Genomic DNA, 19,575 nt, shown 5'->3' with positions numbered 1-19,575 from the left:
ACCAAATCAAGAATTAGAAATAGACATAAAATCACCAGTTAAGACTGTTTATCTGAAAAGCATTCAAATATCAATAACCTCAGATATGTAGATAATACCACTCTTATGTCAGAAAGTGAAGAACTAAAAAGCCTCTTGCTGAAAGTGAAAGAAGAGAGTGAAAAAGTTGGCTTAAAACTCAACATTCAGAAAACTAAGATCATGGCAGCCGCTCTCATCAATTCAAGTCAAATAGATGGGGAAACAATGGAAATAGAGACTAATTTTATTTTCTTGGGCTCCAAAATCACTGTGATGGTGACTGCAGCCATGAAATTAAAAGACACTTGCTCCTTGGGAGAAAAGTTATGACCAACCTAAACAGCATATTAAACAGCAGAGACATTACTTTGCCAACAAAGGTCTATCTAGTCAAAGCTAAGGTTTTTCCAGTAGTCATGTATGAATGTAAGATTTGGACCATAAAGAAAGCTGAGTGCCGAAGAATTGACGCTTTTGAACTGTGGTGTTGGAGAAGACTCTTGAGAGTCCCTTGGACTGCAAGGAGATCCAACCAGTCAATCCTCAAGGAAATCAGTCCTGAATATTCATTGGAAGGACTTATGCTAAAGCTGAAACTCCAATACTTTGGCCACCTGATGCAAAGAACTGACTCATTGGAGAAGACCCTGATGCTGGGAAAGACTGAAGGCAGGAGGAGGAGGGGACAACATAGGATATGATTGGATGGCATCACTGACTCAATGGACATGAGTTTGAGCAAGCTCAAACTTGCTTGTTGGTGATGGACAGGGAAGCCTGGCGTGCTGCAGTCCATGGGGTCGCAAAGAGTTGGACATGACTGAGAGACTGAACTGAACTGAACGGATTCACCAGCACCACACTGAGGAGAGCTCCAACAGCATACTATTTAAAGTCCAGATCTAGACAAGGATGTTTACCATAAGTGTTTCTTTATATTGTATAGAAAATTATAAAGATTTTTAAAAGATGTAAAATATAAATAAGAGCTTATATTAATTAAAGTTATCCCAGTTAAATTTTAACAATGCATCTTCCTGCCAAAAAAAAAAAAAACCAATGAGAATCTCCTAAGTAATGAGCTTTGGAAAGCAGTAGTGCAAAATCAGAGAAGGCAATGGCACCCTACTCCTTTACTCTTGCCTGGAAAATCTCATGGACAGAAGAGCCTGGTGGGCTGCCGTCTATGGGGTCGCACAGAGTCAGACACGACTGATGTGACTTAGCAGCAGCAGCAGCAGTGTAAAATAGTTATGTTTTGTGAAATGTTTTAGAAAGCAATAATGATCCAAAGGTTTTTAAAATAATACTAGCTAATTTCAAAAGATAAAGAAGTAAAAGAGAAATATAAGGTAAAAAATTCTAAACCTACTTACGACACTTATAACAGAAATTTCCATTAAATTTCTGAATGGAACGAATCAATGGGATAAAGATAATCAGTTCTTCCATATTCCTTTGTATGTTTGAATTTAATACAACCAGTCTTTTTTTAATTGAAAAAATTATCCAAAATTATTAGCAAAACCCTCTTCTATCATGTGGTAAATATACTAATTCAATTAGTACTGGCATTAAAAATAGAGAAAACTGACTGGTCAGGCAACGATCTTTGAATATATGTTTGAATTTACTTTTTGACAAAAAAAGCGTATTGCAAAGTAATGGGAAGGTTTATTTACTGAACAGTGGTGCAACAATGATTTAGCTATCTATTGTTGTTCAGTCACTAAATCATGTCTGACTCTTTGTAACCCCATGGACTGCAACATGCCAGGCTTCCCTGTCTTTCACCATCTCCCAGAGCTTGCTCAAGCTCATGTCCATTGAGTCAGTGATGCCATCTGACTGTCTCATCCTCTGTTATCCCCTTATCCTCCTGCCTTCAATCTTTCCCAGTGTCAGGGTCTTTTCTAATGAGTCAGCTCTTCGCATCAGGTGGCCAAAGTATTAGAGCTTTAGCTTCAGCATCATTCCTTCCAAAGAAATCCCAGGGCTGATCTCCTTCAGAATGGACTGGTTTGATCTCCTTGCAGTCCAAGGGACTCTCAAGAGTCTTCTCCAACACCACAGTTCAAAAGTATCAATTCTTGGGTGCTCAGATTTATTTTTTGTCCAACTCTTATATCTATACCTGTGTTAGTCACTTAGTCATGTCTGATTCTTTGTGACTCCATGGACTGTAGCCCACCAGGCTCTTCTGTCCATGGAATTCTCCAGGCAAGAATACTGGACTGGGTTGCCATTTCCTTTTCCAGAAATTCATAGATGACTATTGGAAAAACCATAACTTTGACTATACGGACGTTTGTTGCTAAAGTAATCTCTCTGCTTTTTAATATGCTGCCTAGGTTTGTCATAGCTTTTCTTCCAAAGAGCAAGCATCTTTTAGCTATCTGTGGGTGAAATTAATTTAGGACTTTCTCACTTCATGTCAAATTCCAAACTGATTACAAAATTAATTTTAAAATAAATTTTGGTAAAGAAAAAGCATGTGAATACTTATTAAACTACTGGATTTTACATTATTGAAAGCTTAAAAGTCATGAAATAATTTTAAAAGTGCAATTACTATAAATATATAAAAGTTTAAGTGTATGCATATGTAAAATTAATTAGAATGTAATAGAAAATGAATGAAAAAATATTTCCAGAAAATTCATATAGAGATAATATTCATAGAGTAAAACTTAAGAATAAGGTTATGCTTTCGGATTCCATGCTAAGCACTTGAAAAACATTATTTCTCTTAATGCTATAGGATGGGTTCAGTTCATTCTTTATTGTCAGTTCAGTTCAGTTCAGTTGCTCAGTCCTGTCTGACTCTTTGCAATCCCGTGGACTGCAGCACACCAGGCTTCCCTGTCCATCATCAACTCATCATTACTCAAACACATGTCCATCAAGTCGGTGATGCCATCCAACCATTTCATCCTCTGTCATCCCCTTCTCCTCCTGCCTTCAATCTTTCCCAGTATTGGGGTCTTTTCCAGTGAGTCAGTTCTTTGCATCAGGTGGCCAAAGTATTGGAGTTTCAGGCTCACCATCAGTCCTTCCAATGAATACTCAGGACTGATTTCCTTTAGGATGGACTGGTTGGATCTCCTTGCAGTCCAAGGGACTCTCAAGAGTCTTCTCCAACACCACAGTTCAAAAGCATTAATTCTTCAGCACTCAGCTTTCTTTATGGTCCAAATCTTACATTCATACATGACTACTGGAAAAACCTTAGCTTTGACTAGATGGACCTCTGTCAGCAAAGTAATGTCTCTGCTTTTTAATATGCTGTCTAGGTTGGTCATAACTTTTCTTCCAAGGAGTAAGCATCTTTTAATTTCATGGCTGCAGTCACCATCTGCAGTGATTTTGTAACCTAAAAACATAAAGTCTGTCACTCTCTCTACTGTTTCCCCATCTATTTGCCATGAAGTGATGGGACCAGATGCCATGATCTTAGTTTTCTGAATGTTGAGCTTTAAGCCAACTTTTTCACTCTCTTCTTTCACTTTCATCAAGAGGCTCTTTAGTTCTTCTTTGCTTTCTGCCATAAGGGGGGTGTCATCAGCATATCTGAGGTTCTTGACATTTCTCCCGGCAATCTTGATTCCAGCTTGTGCTTCATCCAGCCCAGCGTTTCTCATGATATACTCTGCATCATGATGCAGATGGGTTGTACATAAAGCCATATACATAAAGGATGGGTTGTACATAAAGCCAAAATAGAAAATTACCTAAGTATGTAAATGGGGGAAAAAATCTTTTAAAATGTCAAAGTTAAAAAATAGTCAAAGTTCACAAAACTATGATGAGAAAGGTAAACCAAAATTATAATATCAATTTTTACTTATTCTAATAATCAAGATTTTTAAATTGAAAATTTTAATTATGGCATGGATGTGATGAAATAGACACTCATAAACAAATTCTGGATATGTAAAATACTACTGTGTACCTATGAAGCAACATTTCAGTGTATGTCAAAAATATAAAAGCCCATACTGTAACAAAGGGGTAGAAAAACATCTTTGAAAGACAGTTTAGCAATTATCAGCGATAACCAATTATCTGTTATCTAGTGGTCATGTATGGATGTGAGAGTTGGACTGTTAAGAAAGCTGAGCGCCGAAGAATTGATGCTTTTGAACTATGGTGTTGAAGAAGACTCTTGAGAGTCCCTTGGACTGCAAGGAGATCCAACCAGTCCATTCTGAAGAAGATCAGCACTGGGATTTCTTTGGAAGGAATGATGCTAAAGCTGAATACTTTGGCCACCTCGTGCAAAGAGTTGACTCATTGGAAAAGTCTCTGATGCTGGGAGGGATTGGGGGCAGGAGGAGAAGGGGAAGACAGAGGATGAGATGGCTGGATGGCATCACTGACTCGATAGACATGAGTCTGAGTGAACTCCAGGAGTTGGTGATGGACAGGGAGGCCTGGCATGCTGCAATTCATGGGGTTGCAAAGAGTCAGACACAACTGAGCAACTGAATTGAACTGAACAGATAACAAATATTAAATTTTGTTTTACTTTCATTTTTTTGCCTCTGCCAGTAGTTTTCAAGCATGATAGCTGGGATTCAAGAGATTGGAAGTTTGATTGCATAACCTTCACAGTTCTCTCTCTTAGTCTTGCTGGGTTCCAGAATTTCTGCATGATTTTGAACAACTTATGAAACCTCACAATCCTTCAGTTCTTTAACTTAAAAGTCATAATAATCAGAAGTTTTAGCTCTCAATAAACCTGGGTTATAATCTGCCTTTGTCTCTTACCAGGAAAAAAATGCTAGAAATCACAGCATGCTGTGACAATCAGACAATCAAGAGATAAAAAAAAAAAAAAAAACATGCTTTGAGATATGATACACACATGGGGAAAAAATGGTCGAATTGTGTGGCAAAATTTTCTTTCTAGGAAAGGAAGACAATGGCCCCAGAAATGCCTTAGAAAAGTAGCTCCAAATAACCAATTATTTAAATCTAATTTTATTTTTGGAACATCTAACAAAAATGCATACTTTTGCATTCAAGAACTCTGATCCTTGATCATTTTGTATGTTCTCTGAGTTTAGTACAGAACTCTGTACAAGATGTGTGTGTGTACTCACTCAGTTGTGTCCAACTCTTTGCAACCCCATGGACCATAGCCCACCAGGCTCCTCTGTCCATGAGATTTTCCCAGAAAGAATACTAGACTGGGTTGCCATTTCCTCTGCTAGATTCTTAATAAAGACTTTATCCATGATGCAGTGATTCAGAGAAGTATAACATGGTCTGCTGACTCATTTGTATCAAAGAAAATACCCTAGACCACAGTCTAGAAAAAGACCTCAGGAAGTATGCATGTGAGTCCACCTTGGAAAACAGCCTCTTGGAAGACAGCACTGGGCCTGAAACAACATCAGAAACTGTGAGCTCACCCCACCAGGGAAGTAGCTGCTGGGCAGCACAGCAGACCTGCAGGCAGTCAGTCCACCGTCTGAGACAGGCCATCCTAAGAGTTACCCCTAGAAACTTACCCAAGAACAAAGGCTACAAACTTCCTCCAAAAGGAATTCCTACTTCACTCTGTTGGACAGTGGCCACTGATTCAGATTGAAAGCAATTCTACACAATGTGAGTCTATGTGTAGCAGCCCAGATTGCAGACCTTTGCCAACAACTGCTGTGATAATGTGTCTCTCAACTCTTTTAAAAATACATGAAAATCCAATATGCAACCTAGAGTCTCAGCAAAATTTCTGACACAACAGAAAGATCAGAGCACTTAATTATGCTCTCTGCACTCTGCACCATAAATACAAAGAAGTGTGTCTTCTATTTAATCTTTATGAACTATTCCTTTGTCATGTGTATATCATTTGTTTTGCTTTATATAAATTTAATACTGTCACACTATTTTATTTTTAATTGCCTATTTATCCTTTCTCATGCATTTATTTTCATATCCAGTTGATATTTTAATTTGGGCCTGTCTTTTCAACACAGCATTAGCTGCATCTTTGTTATTTAACCTATTCTGAGAGACTTACCATTTAAGTAGGGAGATTCAACCTAGCCACATTTATCATAATTCCATATTTGTGGTTGCCTTGGTCATCGTTTATTTTCATTATGTTTTCTCATTTTTTTTTTTTTGACTTCTGACTTTTGCTGAATTGATCCATTTCATGAGTGAAAATCATTCAGTCGTGTCCAACTCTGGCTACCCCATGGACTCTACAATCTATGAAATTCTCCATGTCAGAATACTGGAGAAGGTAGCTTTTCCCTTCCCCGGGGGATCTTCCCAACTCAGGGATCGAACACAGGTCTCCTGCATTGCAGGGGGATTCTTTACCATCTGAGCCACAAGGGAAGCCCAAGAATACTGGAGTGGGTAGCCTATCCCTTCTCCAGTGGATCTTCCTGACCCAGAAATAAAACCATGGTCTCCTGCATGGCAGGCAGATTCTATACCAACTGAGCTATCAGGGAGGATTTCCCTATATATCCATTTCTTTGACTTAGAAGTTTTATCAAATATATCTGCTTGACCAGTTACTATATTCATAACTTTAGGGACACTTTCAACTTTATATTTTTGTATTATTCCAAATTATATAGTAGTGATTCAGTATTTTGTCCTTCTAATACTAAGCTCAAGATAAGAATGTAAAGCATTTTTCTGTCCCTTTTATTCCCTATCAAGCTTCTCACTGAGTATGACATATTACAAAGATGACTGCAACATCTCCATCCCTCAGACTCTTTTGAAATGTAACCAGGAAATTCCCCATTTAGAAGTTGAATCTAATTACTGCCCACCACCTTGAATCTGAGCTGGCCTTAGTGATTCACTTACAGCTAATAGACTGTGACGGAAGTCCTGGCCAGGAAAACACACCCAGCATCCACCTGTGCCTTTTGTAATGTTTGGTCCCTGGATGATGCTCCCACTAAAAATCCTGCCATCATGCAAAAAGAAGTCTAAACCACATGCCAAGGCCATGGGTAGGTAATGCAGTCAGCAACCTCAGCTGAGCCCGGCTTTGAAATTGTGTCAGTCCAGGAGCCAAGACTGTTGAGTGATTCCAACCCTGGGAATTTGATCACCCCAGCTATTTGAGGCTCCTGAGCTGAGGTTTCAGATACATGGAGTAGAAAGAAAACCTTTCCACTGCACTGTTCTTGAATTCCTGACCCACAGAATCTGTGACAGTGATAAAATAGGTATTGCTTTATACTCTGTGCTTGTACAAAGCATAGATAACTAGCACACTGAATTTTGCTGAAATCATTTGAAATTTTAGTCTCAAGTCATTGTTGATGATTAATGTAAAACATATCTCTTCTATATCAAAAGTATTTTAGAGCTTTTAGTATAGCTTACAATTACATTAAGAAAATTTATTTTTGTTTCGCTGTGAAGCTTTACCAAATTCACTGTTTATAATTTTTTGTATACATTTCTCCAATGTATCATTCTCTGTCCAATAAAGAGAGGGAAGCCATATAACCTGAACAGGAAATATTAAATAAAAAGAATTATCAACTATAACAAGGAATTGGAAAATCAAGGGATTGCCTAGTAAGTAGATAGAACTCTAAAGATTATATAAATAGCAGATATAGGAGCAGCCACTGCCACTAGAGGTGAGATGGATTCTCCAAAGGAAGAGCCCCACTGGGCTGAGATCCAGTCCTTGTTGGAGAGGGTACAGGATGGCACACTGAATGGGGAAGTTGCTGTGACACTGTGCCAGCAGAACTTGCTGGAAATCCAACTTGCAGGGTGCCAGAGAAAACTGTTCACAAGAAGGTATATTACCAGAGGCATTCTGCTACAAAACCATAACAGGGAGCTTCTAGGAGGGGCTGCTGGACACCCCAGGGAAGCCTGTGGGCACTCAATCATACAAAGATGACTGAATCGCAGTAGGAAAGCTCTGTGGAATTTTAACTAACCTAGGCTCCATCTCTCCCTCTGTGACTCGGTGACATTCCTGAAAAGAGCAGCCTATGCTCCCTGTGTGGGCTCCTGGTCCTGGAAGGAGTAGAGCTGACCTTGTTCTCAAAGAATTGTTGTCATTTTTTAATCCATCTGGTGGCTCTGTGAAAGACAGAAACAATGTGTCTTTGTTTCATGTAACTCAGAACTCTCCCCAAATAAAGTAGAGGTTATAAAGATATAGTAGAGGTTACTTGAGGGCATTTGGCAAAAAATATGTAAACACAAATGTGTTAGCCTCTGGGATTTGGAAAGGAATGACAGTCAAAGCAAACAATGGACACACCAAATTCTTGGGAGGAAAGGCTGAGGAGTGAGATGCCTTGGCAAATAAGAGCTTTGAAAAGCTCCCACATAGTCCTGGGGAGCTTTCCTAGAAGGAAGGCCATAAGCATGACCAGGGCTAGGGGCATAATCAGAAAGACCAAGAAAAAAAGAGAGAAGACTCAAATTACAAAAATTAAGTATGAAAATGGGAACATTACTACCAAGCTCACAAAAAGGAAAAGGATTATAAGAGAATAAAAAAATTGCATGCCAGCAAATTTGATAACCTACATTAAAGGGAAAAATTTCTAGAAACATACAAACTACCAAAACTGACTCAACAAGATATCTAAAATATAAACAGACTTATAACAAGTAAAAATGTTGACTCAGTAATCAAAAAGCTTCCAACAAGAAAAGCCCAACCCCAGACGGATTCACTGATGAACTCTCTCAAATGTTTAAAGAAGAATTCCTAAATTATTCCAAAAAATAGAGGATAATAGAATACTTTGTGGGCTCCCCAGGCAGCGCTAGTGGTCAAGAACTCACCTGCCAATGCAGGAGATGTAAGAGACTAAGTTTCAATCCCTGGGTTGAGAAGATCCCCCAGAGGAAGTCATGGCAGCCCACTCCAGTATTCTAGCCTGGAGTATCCCATGGACAGAAGAACCTGGTGGGCTACAGTCCATGGGGTCTCAAAGAGTCAGACACGACTGAAGTGACTTAGCATAGCACAGCACACACAGAATACTTCTAAACTCATTCTATGAGACCAGAATTACCATCATCATACTTTTAAATTCCTTAAGACTTCTCCCATATGCCTCTTCTCAATATTTATTCACACATTTGACAAACATTTGACAAACATCTACTAAGTGCCGGGAACTAATCTAAGTGCTGGGTTTAGAGCAGTGAACAAAAATGGCAAAAAGCATTCTCTCGGGGAGCTTACATTTTACTATGAGAAAAAGAAAAGAAAAACAAAAAAATGACTTACAATATGCATGTCATGAGATGCTATGTGGCATGGAGATAAATTTAAAGCAGAGAATTATATAGAGTTGGAGTTAGAATGATCAGAGAATATATCTCTCATTAAAGAGCATATTATCTGAATACAAACTCAATATCACTCTTTTATTCCAATTTAATTAATGGTAAAAGTACAAGATGGTGCTGTAGAAGGATGTTCACTCATCTTCTCCTGCAAGAACTCCAAAATTACAACTTGCTGCTGAACAACCATCACCAACACCACCCAAAAAAGATACCCCACATCCAAGGCAAAGGAGAAGCCCCAGCAAGATGGTAAGAGGGGCAAAATTGCATTTAGAATCAAACCCCATACCTGCCAGAGATGCTCAGAGGGCTCAAACAAAACCTTGTGTGCACCAAGAGAACCCATAGAGACTGAGTCAGTCCTGCCTTTGAATGTTTGAGTGTGTCCTGCAGAGGTATGGGTCACCAGTGGCCTACCACAGGGGCAGGGGCTCTGGATGCAGCAGACCTGGGTATGGCATAAGCTCTCTTGGAGGAGGTTGGCATTAACCCCACCATAGAGCTACCAGAAGGAAACAGACTCCTGGAGGGCACAAACAAAACCTTGTGTGTACCATGACCCAGGAGAAAGGAGCAGTGACCCCACAAGAAACTGATCCAGACTTGTCCATGAGTGTCCAAGAGTCTCTGGTGGAGGCGTGGGCCGGTGGTGGCCTGCTGCAGGGTCGGGGGCACTGAGTGCAGCAGTGCATGCACAGGACCTTTTGAAAGAGGTCACCATTATCTTCAATACCTCCACTATAATTTGGTCTCAGGTGAAAAAACAGGGAAGGAACCCAGCCCTGCCCATCAACAGAAAATTGTATTAAAGATTTAATCCCAGTCTGATGGGCCACATGACCCCACCCATCAGAACAAGATCCAATTTACCCTTCAGTCAGTCTCTGCCATATGAAAGCTTTCATAAGCTTCCTATCCTTATCCATCAGAGGGCAGACAGAACGAAAATCACAACCACAGAAAACTAATCAAACTGATCACATGGACCACAGCCCTGTCTAACTCAATGAAACTATGAGCCATGTCATATAGGGCCACCCAAGACAGACAGGTCATGGTGGAGAGTTCTAACAAAACATGGTCCACTGGAAAAGGGAATGGCAAACCACTTCAGTATTCTTGTCTTGGGAACCCCATGAACAGCATGAAAAGGCAAAAAGATAGGACACCAAAAGATGAACTCCCCAGGTCAGTAGGTGCCCAGTATGCTACTGGAGAACAGTGGAGAAATAACTCCATAAAGAAAGAAGAGACAGAGCCAAAGCAAAAACAACACCCAGCTGCAGATGTGACTGGTGTTGGAAGTTAAGTCTGATGCTGTAAGGAACAATATTGCATAGGAACTTGGAACGTTAGGTCCATGAATTAAGGCAAATTGGAAGTGGACATTTTAGGAACGTTAAGTCCATGAATTAAGGCAAACTGGAATTGGACATTTTAGGAGTCAGTGAACTAAAATGGACAGGAATGGGTGAATTTAACTCAGATAACCATTATAGCTACTACTGTGGATGAAAATCCCTTAGAAGAAATGGAGTAGCCCTCATAGTCAACAAGAGTCTGAAATGCAGTACTTGGATGCAATCTCAAAAATGACAGAATGATCTCTGTTCATTTCCAAGGCAAACCATTCAATATCACAGTAATCCAAGTCTATGCCCCAACCAGTAACACTGAAGAAGCTGAACTTAAATGGTTCTATGAAAACCTATGAGACCTTCTAGAACTAACACCCAACAAAGATGTCCTTTTCATTATAGGAGACTGGAATGAAAAAGTAAGAAGTCAAGAGATACCTGGAGTAACGGGCAAATTTGGTCTTGGAGAACAAAATGAAGCAGGGCAAAGGCTAATAGAGTTTTGCCACGAGAACGCACTGGTCATAGCAAACACCCTCTTCCAAAGCACAAGAGAAGACTCTACACATGGACATCACCAGACGGTCAATACCAAAATCAGATTGATTACATTCTTTGCAGCCGAAGATGGAGAAGCTTCATACAGTCAGCAAAAACAATACCAGGAGCTGATTGTGGCTCAGATCATGAACTTCTTATTGCCAAATTCAGACTTAAATTGAAGAAAGTAGGGAAAACTACTAGACCATTCAGGTATGATATAAATGAAATCCCTTATGATTATACAGTGGAAGTGACAAATTGATTCAAAAGATTAGATCTGATAGAGTGTCTGAAGAACTATGGAGAGATGTTCGTGACATTGTACAGGAGGCAGTGATCAAGACCATCCCCAAGAAAAAGAAATGCAAAAAGGCTAAATGGTTGCCTGAGGAGGGCTTACAAATAGCTGAGAAAAGAAGAGAAGCTAAAGGCAAAGGAGAAAAGGAAAGATAGATCCATTTGAATGCAGAATTCCAAAGAATAGCAAGGAGAGATAAGAAAGCCTTCCTCGGTGATCAATGCAAAGAAATAGAGGAAAACAATAAAATGGGAAAGACAATAGACCTCTTCAAGAAAATTAGAGGTACCAAGGGAATACTTCATATAAAGATGGGCATATTAAAGGACAGAAATCGTATGGACCTAACAGAAGCAGAAGATATTAAGAGAGGTGGCGAGAATACACAGAAAAGCCATACAAAAAAGATCTTCATGACCCAGATAACCACAATGGTGTGATCACTCACCTAGAGCCAGACATCTTGAAATGCGAAATCAAGAGGGCCTTGTGAAGCATCACTATGAACAAAGCTAGTGGAGGGGATGGAATTTCAGCTGAGCTATTTCAAATCCTAAAAGATGATGCTGTGATTTACTCAATATGCCAGCAAATTTGGAAAACTCAGTAGTGGCCACAAGACTAGAAAAGGTCAGTTTTCATTCCAATCTCAAAGAAAGGCAATGCCAAAGCATGTTCAAACTACCGCACAATTGCACCCTTCTCACACAGTGGCAAAGTGATGCTCATAATTCTCCAAGCCAGGCTTCAACAGTACATGAACCGTGAACTTTCAGATGTTCAAGCCGGATTTAGAAGAGGCAGAGGAAACAGAGATCAAATTGCCAAATCTGTTGAATTACCCAAAAAGCAAGAGAATTCCAGAAAAACATCTACTTCTGCTTTATTGACTATGTCAAAGCCTTCGACTGTGTGGATCACAACAAACTGTGGAAAATTCTTCAAGAGATGGGAATATCAGACCACCTTACCTGCCTCCTGAATAATCTGTATGCAGGACAAGAGACAACAGTTAGAACTGGACATGGAATAACAGACTGGTTCCAAATCAGGAAAGGAGTGTGTCAAGCCTGTATATTGTCACCCTGCTTATTTAACTTATATGCAGAATACATCATGCAAAATGCCAGGCTGGATAAAGCAGAAGCTGGAATAAAGATTGCCAGAAGAAATATCAATAACCTCAGATACACAGATGACACGATGCCTATGGCAGAAAGTGAAGAACAGCTAAAGAGCCTCTTGATGAAAGTGAAAGAGAAGAGTGAAAAATTTGGCTTAAAACTCAACATTCAGAAAACTAAGATCATGGCATCTGGTCCCATCACTTCATGGCAAACAGATGGGAAACAATGGAAACAGGGAGAGACTTTATTTTGGGGGGCTCCAACATCACTGCAGATGGTGACTGCAGTCATGAAATTTGATGCTAGAAAAACTGAAGAAGGGAGGAAAAGGGGACGACAGAGGATGAGATGGTTGGATGGCATCACTCACTCGATGGAGAGGAGTTTGAGTATATTCCAGGAGTTGGTGACAGACAGGGAAGCCTGGCATGGCATGGTGCAGTCCATGGGGTCGCAAAGAGTCCGACATGGCTCAGAGACTGAACTGAACTGAACTGAAATGTACAATGTCTTGAAGGACAATAAACGCAAGTGGACCCAATGGGAGGAACTTATCAATTCTGAAAAATAAAGAAGTTTCAGGTAAAATTAAGTTCTAAAAATTATGCCATATTTTTGGCAATTGAGGTCATTAATAAGAGCAATCTCTATGTGATGTTAAAAAATTAAATTGCAGTGAGATGAGATGCATTTAGGATGTGAGGATAGGGCAGTGACACAAAGGGGTTACTCACGTTTGTGAAGCAGGAAATGGGGGGGAAATCTGTGGAAAGGGCATGGAGTAAAGATACATTTTGATATGGGGAGACTTCAAAACTTTCTTTAATGAAGAGCACTATTCATCACACAAGGATGTTCTAATCCCTCAGGATCCTGAGCTGAAAAGTTGTCCATCTGGTGGACTGCCCTGGGACTAGAGTTGAAACTACTCCCAGACATTAAGTGGCTAACCCCTAAGAGCCCTTGAGTTCTATTCCTACCACAGTGTAAAAAAAAAGATCCTGAAGGATGCTTGAAATACAGTAGGGAGAGCCTACAAAGCAGCACACCAGGGTTAGACATCTCAGGGATCAAATTTATACAAAAACTCCAAACTCTGGGCATGGCCAGTGAGGACAGGAATCTGTTCTGAATAACAAAAGGCCAAACACAAGCAACTAAGCAAGGAGAGCAGGAGCATCTACAGAAGGCATTGCAGCCTGAGAAGCTCTTCAGAGCTCCTTCTGAAATAGTGAGCAAACCAATGAATGTATGACCTGCATTCTGGGTAAGGGGATGGATGCATCCTGTGTTCTCATAATTCTGTCCTGATCCCTGATTTTGATTATATAACTTATCTATGGCCTCCATAGTTAGCTCTTCTTGTTTGATTTTTCACCTTTAGTTCCTTCCTTCTCTCAGGCTCTCCACATTTTAGGTCCATAATTTAGGAAAGAGGAGAGAAATGACACTGAGTTCTAAAATTGTCAGTGAATAAATGATAAACAGAGGGGTCTAAAATAAAAATTCTATATTCAAGATTCTCAGAACAAAAAGGAACTTCAAAGAAAAGACTACTTTATTACATCCAAAAAAAAAGAAAGACATATAACTTTAAAGTCACATATAACTTTAAAGTCAGCTTCACATTCAAGCTGAATTCCTATTAAAATCTGACCAAAAAAATTTGGAAGAAGTTTTCCATCATACTTATTTCACATTAATAATGAATTTTCAACCATTTCTTTGAGATATGAAGCAAAAATTAAGATGAATTAATATCCATAAAAAGAGAAAATAACAAGGTATGCAATCAACTTGTTGCTTTATCTAGAACATCAGAAAAAGAATATCAGTGTTAAGAACTGACAACAGTTTAGAAAAATGGCTAATACACAAGACAAAAATAAAACAAATATAACTTCAACATATAATAAACCCAAAATATACTTTATCTGCAATCATTAATTGGTGGTGTAATACAGACACTCATAAAATGTTCTAAATATGGCACAAGTTTACCACAATGGATGAATGAAAAAGGAAATTAAAGAGAACAATATAATTACACTGAAAAAAATAAAGTCAATGAATTTCCATCAGTCAAAATAAACATTGGAATACATAATACAAAAAAAGTCATATTCATTTAAAACATCCTAAAATACTATTTGTCATAATAAAAATGGTACAGAAGAACAAAAAAAAAAAAGAAAAATACTTTTTTGATTGGGTCTGAGATAGGTTCATCTTTTATTCAGTTCTTTTTTGTGGATAATTGTGAAGGAGTAAAGGACCTGTGGTGATTCATTGACAAGGATGCCAGACAAGATATCTAAGGCCATCAGGCCATTACCCTTCCTTTGACCACCTTAATTAGCATATCTTTCACATCGTTGTTTCTCAAAGTGTACATCAATGGGTTCAGCATGGGTGTTACTGTCCCATACAACACTGCAATGATATTATCCTCATCTTGGGAAGATTTAGAGTTTGGGCACATATACATTAAGATTTAACAAATGCAGACAAAAATAATACTTATGAATGAGAAAACTTGATAGCATAAGGATGTGAACTTTTGTCAAAATTAATCTACAAATTTAACATAATTCCAACTAAAACTACTATTTTAGAATTCAACATGGGAATTCTAAGGTTAATCTGGAAAATAAACACATGAAAAAGATTTTGAAATTAAAGAGAATAAATAATAAGAGAATATAGCTCTATTGTATATTAAATATATTATAAAACTAAAACTTTTAATTCAGTTTTATGTTGGCACAAAATTAACCATAAAAAATAGAAATAGTTGATTGCCCAGGTAAAATTTATGCATATAAAAGTTTATTATGTGACACAGAAGGCATAATAATCACTTGAAGAGAAATGTAGAGACATTTCTAATAATTATTAGAAATTTACTTATTTAAATATTTCTCATTAACAGTAAAATTAACTCCATGTACATAAGTTAAGACACAGAACCAGAAGGTCAACCATTAAAAGATGAAAAGTCATAAGAGGTAAATTGGTTAAAATTTTCAGTAAAGAATAATTTCTTGTAATTGTTTCCTGTTTGTAAAACGGAATGCTTTGAGAATTTTATGAAAGCTACATGGCCCCTGCCCCAAGAATAATGCAAATATAGACAAAATTTTTTCATATGAATTCAGGAAATTTACAGTTTCCGATAGATACCTTTCATAAATTTTTGGTGAAAGAGTTCTAATTAAGCTGAAACACACACAGAAAAAAAAAAGAAAATAATATAAGTATCAAAATACAATACATACATATACATGTAAAGCCAAACAAAAGCTAGCCAAAATGTTATTTTAAAAAAATGAACACTTTTAGTGGCCACTGATAATTTATAAAATTTATAAATTTTTTAAGACTTAAAATGCTTTTAAAGAGTTCTCCAATTAGGAAATTTATATGTACTATATCAAGAAAAAGCACAGAACTCTAGTTATGTGAAACTTCATCTGTATAAAAAGATTGCAAAGAAAAATGCTGAAAATTAAATGTTGTTAACTATTAAACATCATTACCTTTGTTGAGATTTTGATTTATAGTTACTTGCATTTAAAGTTATTTTTTAGCTTTTTTGTTTTCTAAAAGTGAAACTATATTATTTTTCTTCATCAATTTCATGGGAAATATACATTTATTATAATCTATAAATGGCGTGGTCATTCATTCTTCATATAGATGGTGAAGGATAGAGCCTTGATCTTACTCTTAATACCATCAAATGAAGCAAAGACAGAGATGTGGAAAGGCAATACTGACACCTAAATATTTGACAAGGTAAGGTAGTATTCTGGAGAAGGCAATGGCACCCAACTCCAGTACTCTCGCCTGGAAATCCCATGGATGGAGGAGCCTGGTAGGCTGCAGTCCATGGGGTCGCGAAGAGTCAGACACGACTGAGCGATTTCACTTTCACTTTCATGCATTGGAGAAGGAAATGGCAACCCACTCCAGTGTTTTTGCGTGGAGAATCCCAGGGACAAGAGAGCCTGGTGGGCTGCCGTCTATGGGGTCACACAGAGTGGGACACGACTCAAGTGACTTAGCAAGGTAGTATTCACAGATGCTGTTGCTGCTGCTAAGTCACTTCAGTTGTGTCCGACTCTGTGCGACCCCATAGACGGCAGCCCACCAGGCTCCCCTGTCCCTGGGATTCTCCAGGGAACAACACTGGAGTGGGTTGCCATTTCCTTCTACAATGCATGAAAGTGAAAAGTAAAAGTGAAGTCGCTCAGTCATGTCCGACTCTTAGCGACCCCATGGACTGCAGCCTACCAGGCTCCTCCATCCATGGGATTTTCCAGGCAAGAGTACTGGAGTGGGGTGCCATTGCCTTTTCCGAGTATTCACAGATAAAGGTAGCAAAAAGAATCTAAGATATTAATGGATTCCAAAAGCTTAATGTCCATGTACAATTTTTGGTGCAAACACTTGAGTATATTATACAACATTCAAAATGAACAAAATCAAGAATGTCAGAACAAGGAAGATCAAATATTGAAGGACCAATAATAAGACATGAAATCACTTAAACAAAAAAGCCTAAATGTGTGCAGTACATGCCTTCCGTATTTCCTACCAATACCACACAAAAATCTGGAAGTAGGTGGAAATTTTTTGGTCATTTTCTCTCTTTATATATTTTATTAATAAATTTGATGATTTAAAAATATTCCTTTAACAGACTCACAGATATAGAAAACAGACCAGTGGTTCCCAGTGGTGGATGGGGGGCCAATGTAGGGATTTGAGAGGTACAAACCACTGTGTGTGAGATAGGCTCAAGGATGTATTGTACAACATGGGGAACACAGCCAATAGTTTGTAATAACTGTAAGTGGAAAGTAACCTTTGAAAATTGTATTTAAAATAAAATTTTAAATTAATAAAATTTTTAAAATAAAAATATTGCTTTAAGTATATCTTTAACATTATTTTCATAATCAAAACAGGAACAAATGGTATTCCTAAAGGGTATTGAACTTTTGGATATGATTTGATGAAAAGGGTGCTGAAATTAAATGCAAAAGGTTAAAATTTTGCTGAAGCTTTATCACTTATTAGTGTTTTCAATATATGATTCTTATCTAGACTAATCATTTAAGTGCTGTATCCTCTATGCATGTGTGAATAGCAACAGCTGTTTGATGAAGATGAAAAGAGATGAGTTTTGTCAGAAACAATTTGTCAGCTTCAGGTGCTGTTTAGAGAAAAGGAAGTTCTCATTGTGGCTTATTCTCTTAAGATCTCCAAGAATAGGGAAAACACTTCTGCCCTTAAACTTTACCTCCTGAAAGTTTGGATTCTTTACATATGCATATGTGTATTCTTTGTGTTCATAACCCTCACATATTAAAAATCACTACTCAAAATTTCAAGAAAACAAAGACATAAATCTTCACTTTTATTCTGCTAAAAGTTTTATCTTAGAACCTGTTTTGGCTCTTCCATTGTTCTTATCTGAATTTTTTCCAAGGGTCTTTCCAAGCAAGTTGAGGACATGTTATGCTAAAAAGAACTGAGTCACTGGTGAATCCTATATTCCTCTACATGAATTTTGACCCTCAGCTGGGCTAACCGCAGTCCATTCTTGTTTTCCCTTAATTCACAGATAAATGTTGAGAAGAAGACATCCCATGACATGGATACTACCCTAAGTATAACCAATGGCTCGAGGTTTCAAGTGTCTGAATTTGTCCTAATGGGATTTCCAGGCATTCACAGCTGGCAACACTGGCTCTCCCTGCCCCTGGCTCTACTCTACCTCTCAGCTCTTGGTGCCAATCTCCTCATCTTGATCACCATCCATCATGAGTCTACCTTACACGAGCCCATGTATTACCTCCTTGGTATCTTGGCTGTGGTGGACATTGGCCTGGCTACTACCATCATGCCCAAAATCCTGGCCATTTTCTGGTTTAATGCCAAGACCATAAGTCTCACTGAGTGCTTTGCTCAGTTGTATGCCATCAACTGTTTCATGGGCATGGAGTCAGGCATCTTCCTCTGCATGGCTGTGGATAGGTATGTAGCCATTTGCTATCCCCTTCAGTACTCTTCCATAGTCACTGAGACTTTTGTGATCAAAGTCACACTGTCTATGATGCTCAGGAATGGCCTGCTGACCATCCCAGTGCCTGTACTGGCTGCCCAGAGACACTACTGCTCCAGGAATGAGATTGACCACTGCCTGTGCTCTAACTTGGGGGTCACCAGTCTGGCCTGTGATGACATCACTATTAATAGATTTTACCATTTGGCCTTGGCTTGGTTTGTGGTTGGGAGTGACATGGGTCTGGTCTTTGCTTCCTACATGTTGATTATTCGCTCAGTGCTGAGGTTGAACTCTGCTGAAGCAACATCTAAGGCCCTGAGTACCTGCAGCTCTCATCTCACCCTCATTCTCTTTTTCTACACCGCTGTTATTGTAGTGTCTGTCACCCATCTGGCAGGAAGACAGTTTCCCATCATCCCTGTTCTTCTCAATGTGCTGCATAGTGTCATTCCCCCAGCCCTTAACCCTATGGTGTATGCCCTTAGGACCCAGGAGCTGAGAGTGGGCTTCCAAAGGTTAATTGGTCTGGGTGAGAAAATGCCTAGGAAGTGAGCCAGCTTTAAATAGCAGAAAGTTATCAACGGTATTGAAAGCGCACAGGCTTTGGAGCCCAGTTGTTCTGGGACAAAATTTTAATATCGCAATTAGTAGGATTGGGCTTCCCTGGTGGCTCAGAGGTTAAAGCGTGCCTGGAATGCGGGAGACCCGGGTTCAATCCCTGGGTCAGGAAGATCTCCTGGAGAAGGAAATGGCAACCCACCCCAGTACTCTTGCCTGAAGAATCCCATAGACGGAGGAGCTGGGGTCGGAAAGAGTCCGACACGACTGAGCTAC

General features: G+C 38.8%; 1 protein-coding gene across 1 annotated transcript; it reads left to right on the top strand.

The window, feature by feature from the left end:
• The first annotated feature begins 18,327 nt into the window (after positions 1 to 18,327).
• Positions 18,328 to 19,293, top strand: OR56B42B (olfactory receptor family 56 subfamily B member 42B). Its single transcript, NM_001390770.1, has one exon. It carries the CDS (start codon positions 18,328 to 18,330, stop codon positions 19,291 to 19,293), a length of 966 nt encoding a protein of 321 aa, NP_001377699.1.
• The last annotated feature ends 282 nt before the right edge of the window (positions 19,294 to 19,575 follow it).

Source organism: Bos taurus, chromosome 15, assembly GCF_002263795.3.
Source record: "Bos taurus isolate L1 Dominette 01449 registration number 42190680 breed Hereford chromosome 15, ARS-UCD2.0, whole genome shotgun sequence".
Lineage (NCBI taxonomy): Eukaryota > Metazoa > Chordata > Mammalia > Artiodactyla > Bovidae > Bos > Bos taurus.
The sequence above is the reverse complement of the archived record's forward strand: the minus strand, read 5'-3'. Positions and strand labels throughout refer to the sequence as shown.

Excerpts from the sequence above, each read along its gene's own strand:
- OR56B42B (NM_001390770.1), top strand. The coding sequence starts at position 18,328 with ATGGATACTACCCTAAGTATAACCAATGGCTCGAGGTTTCAAGTGTCT.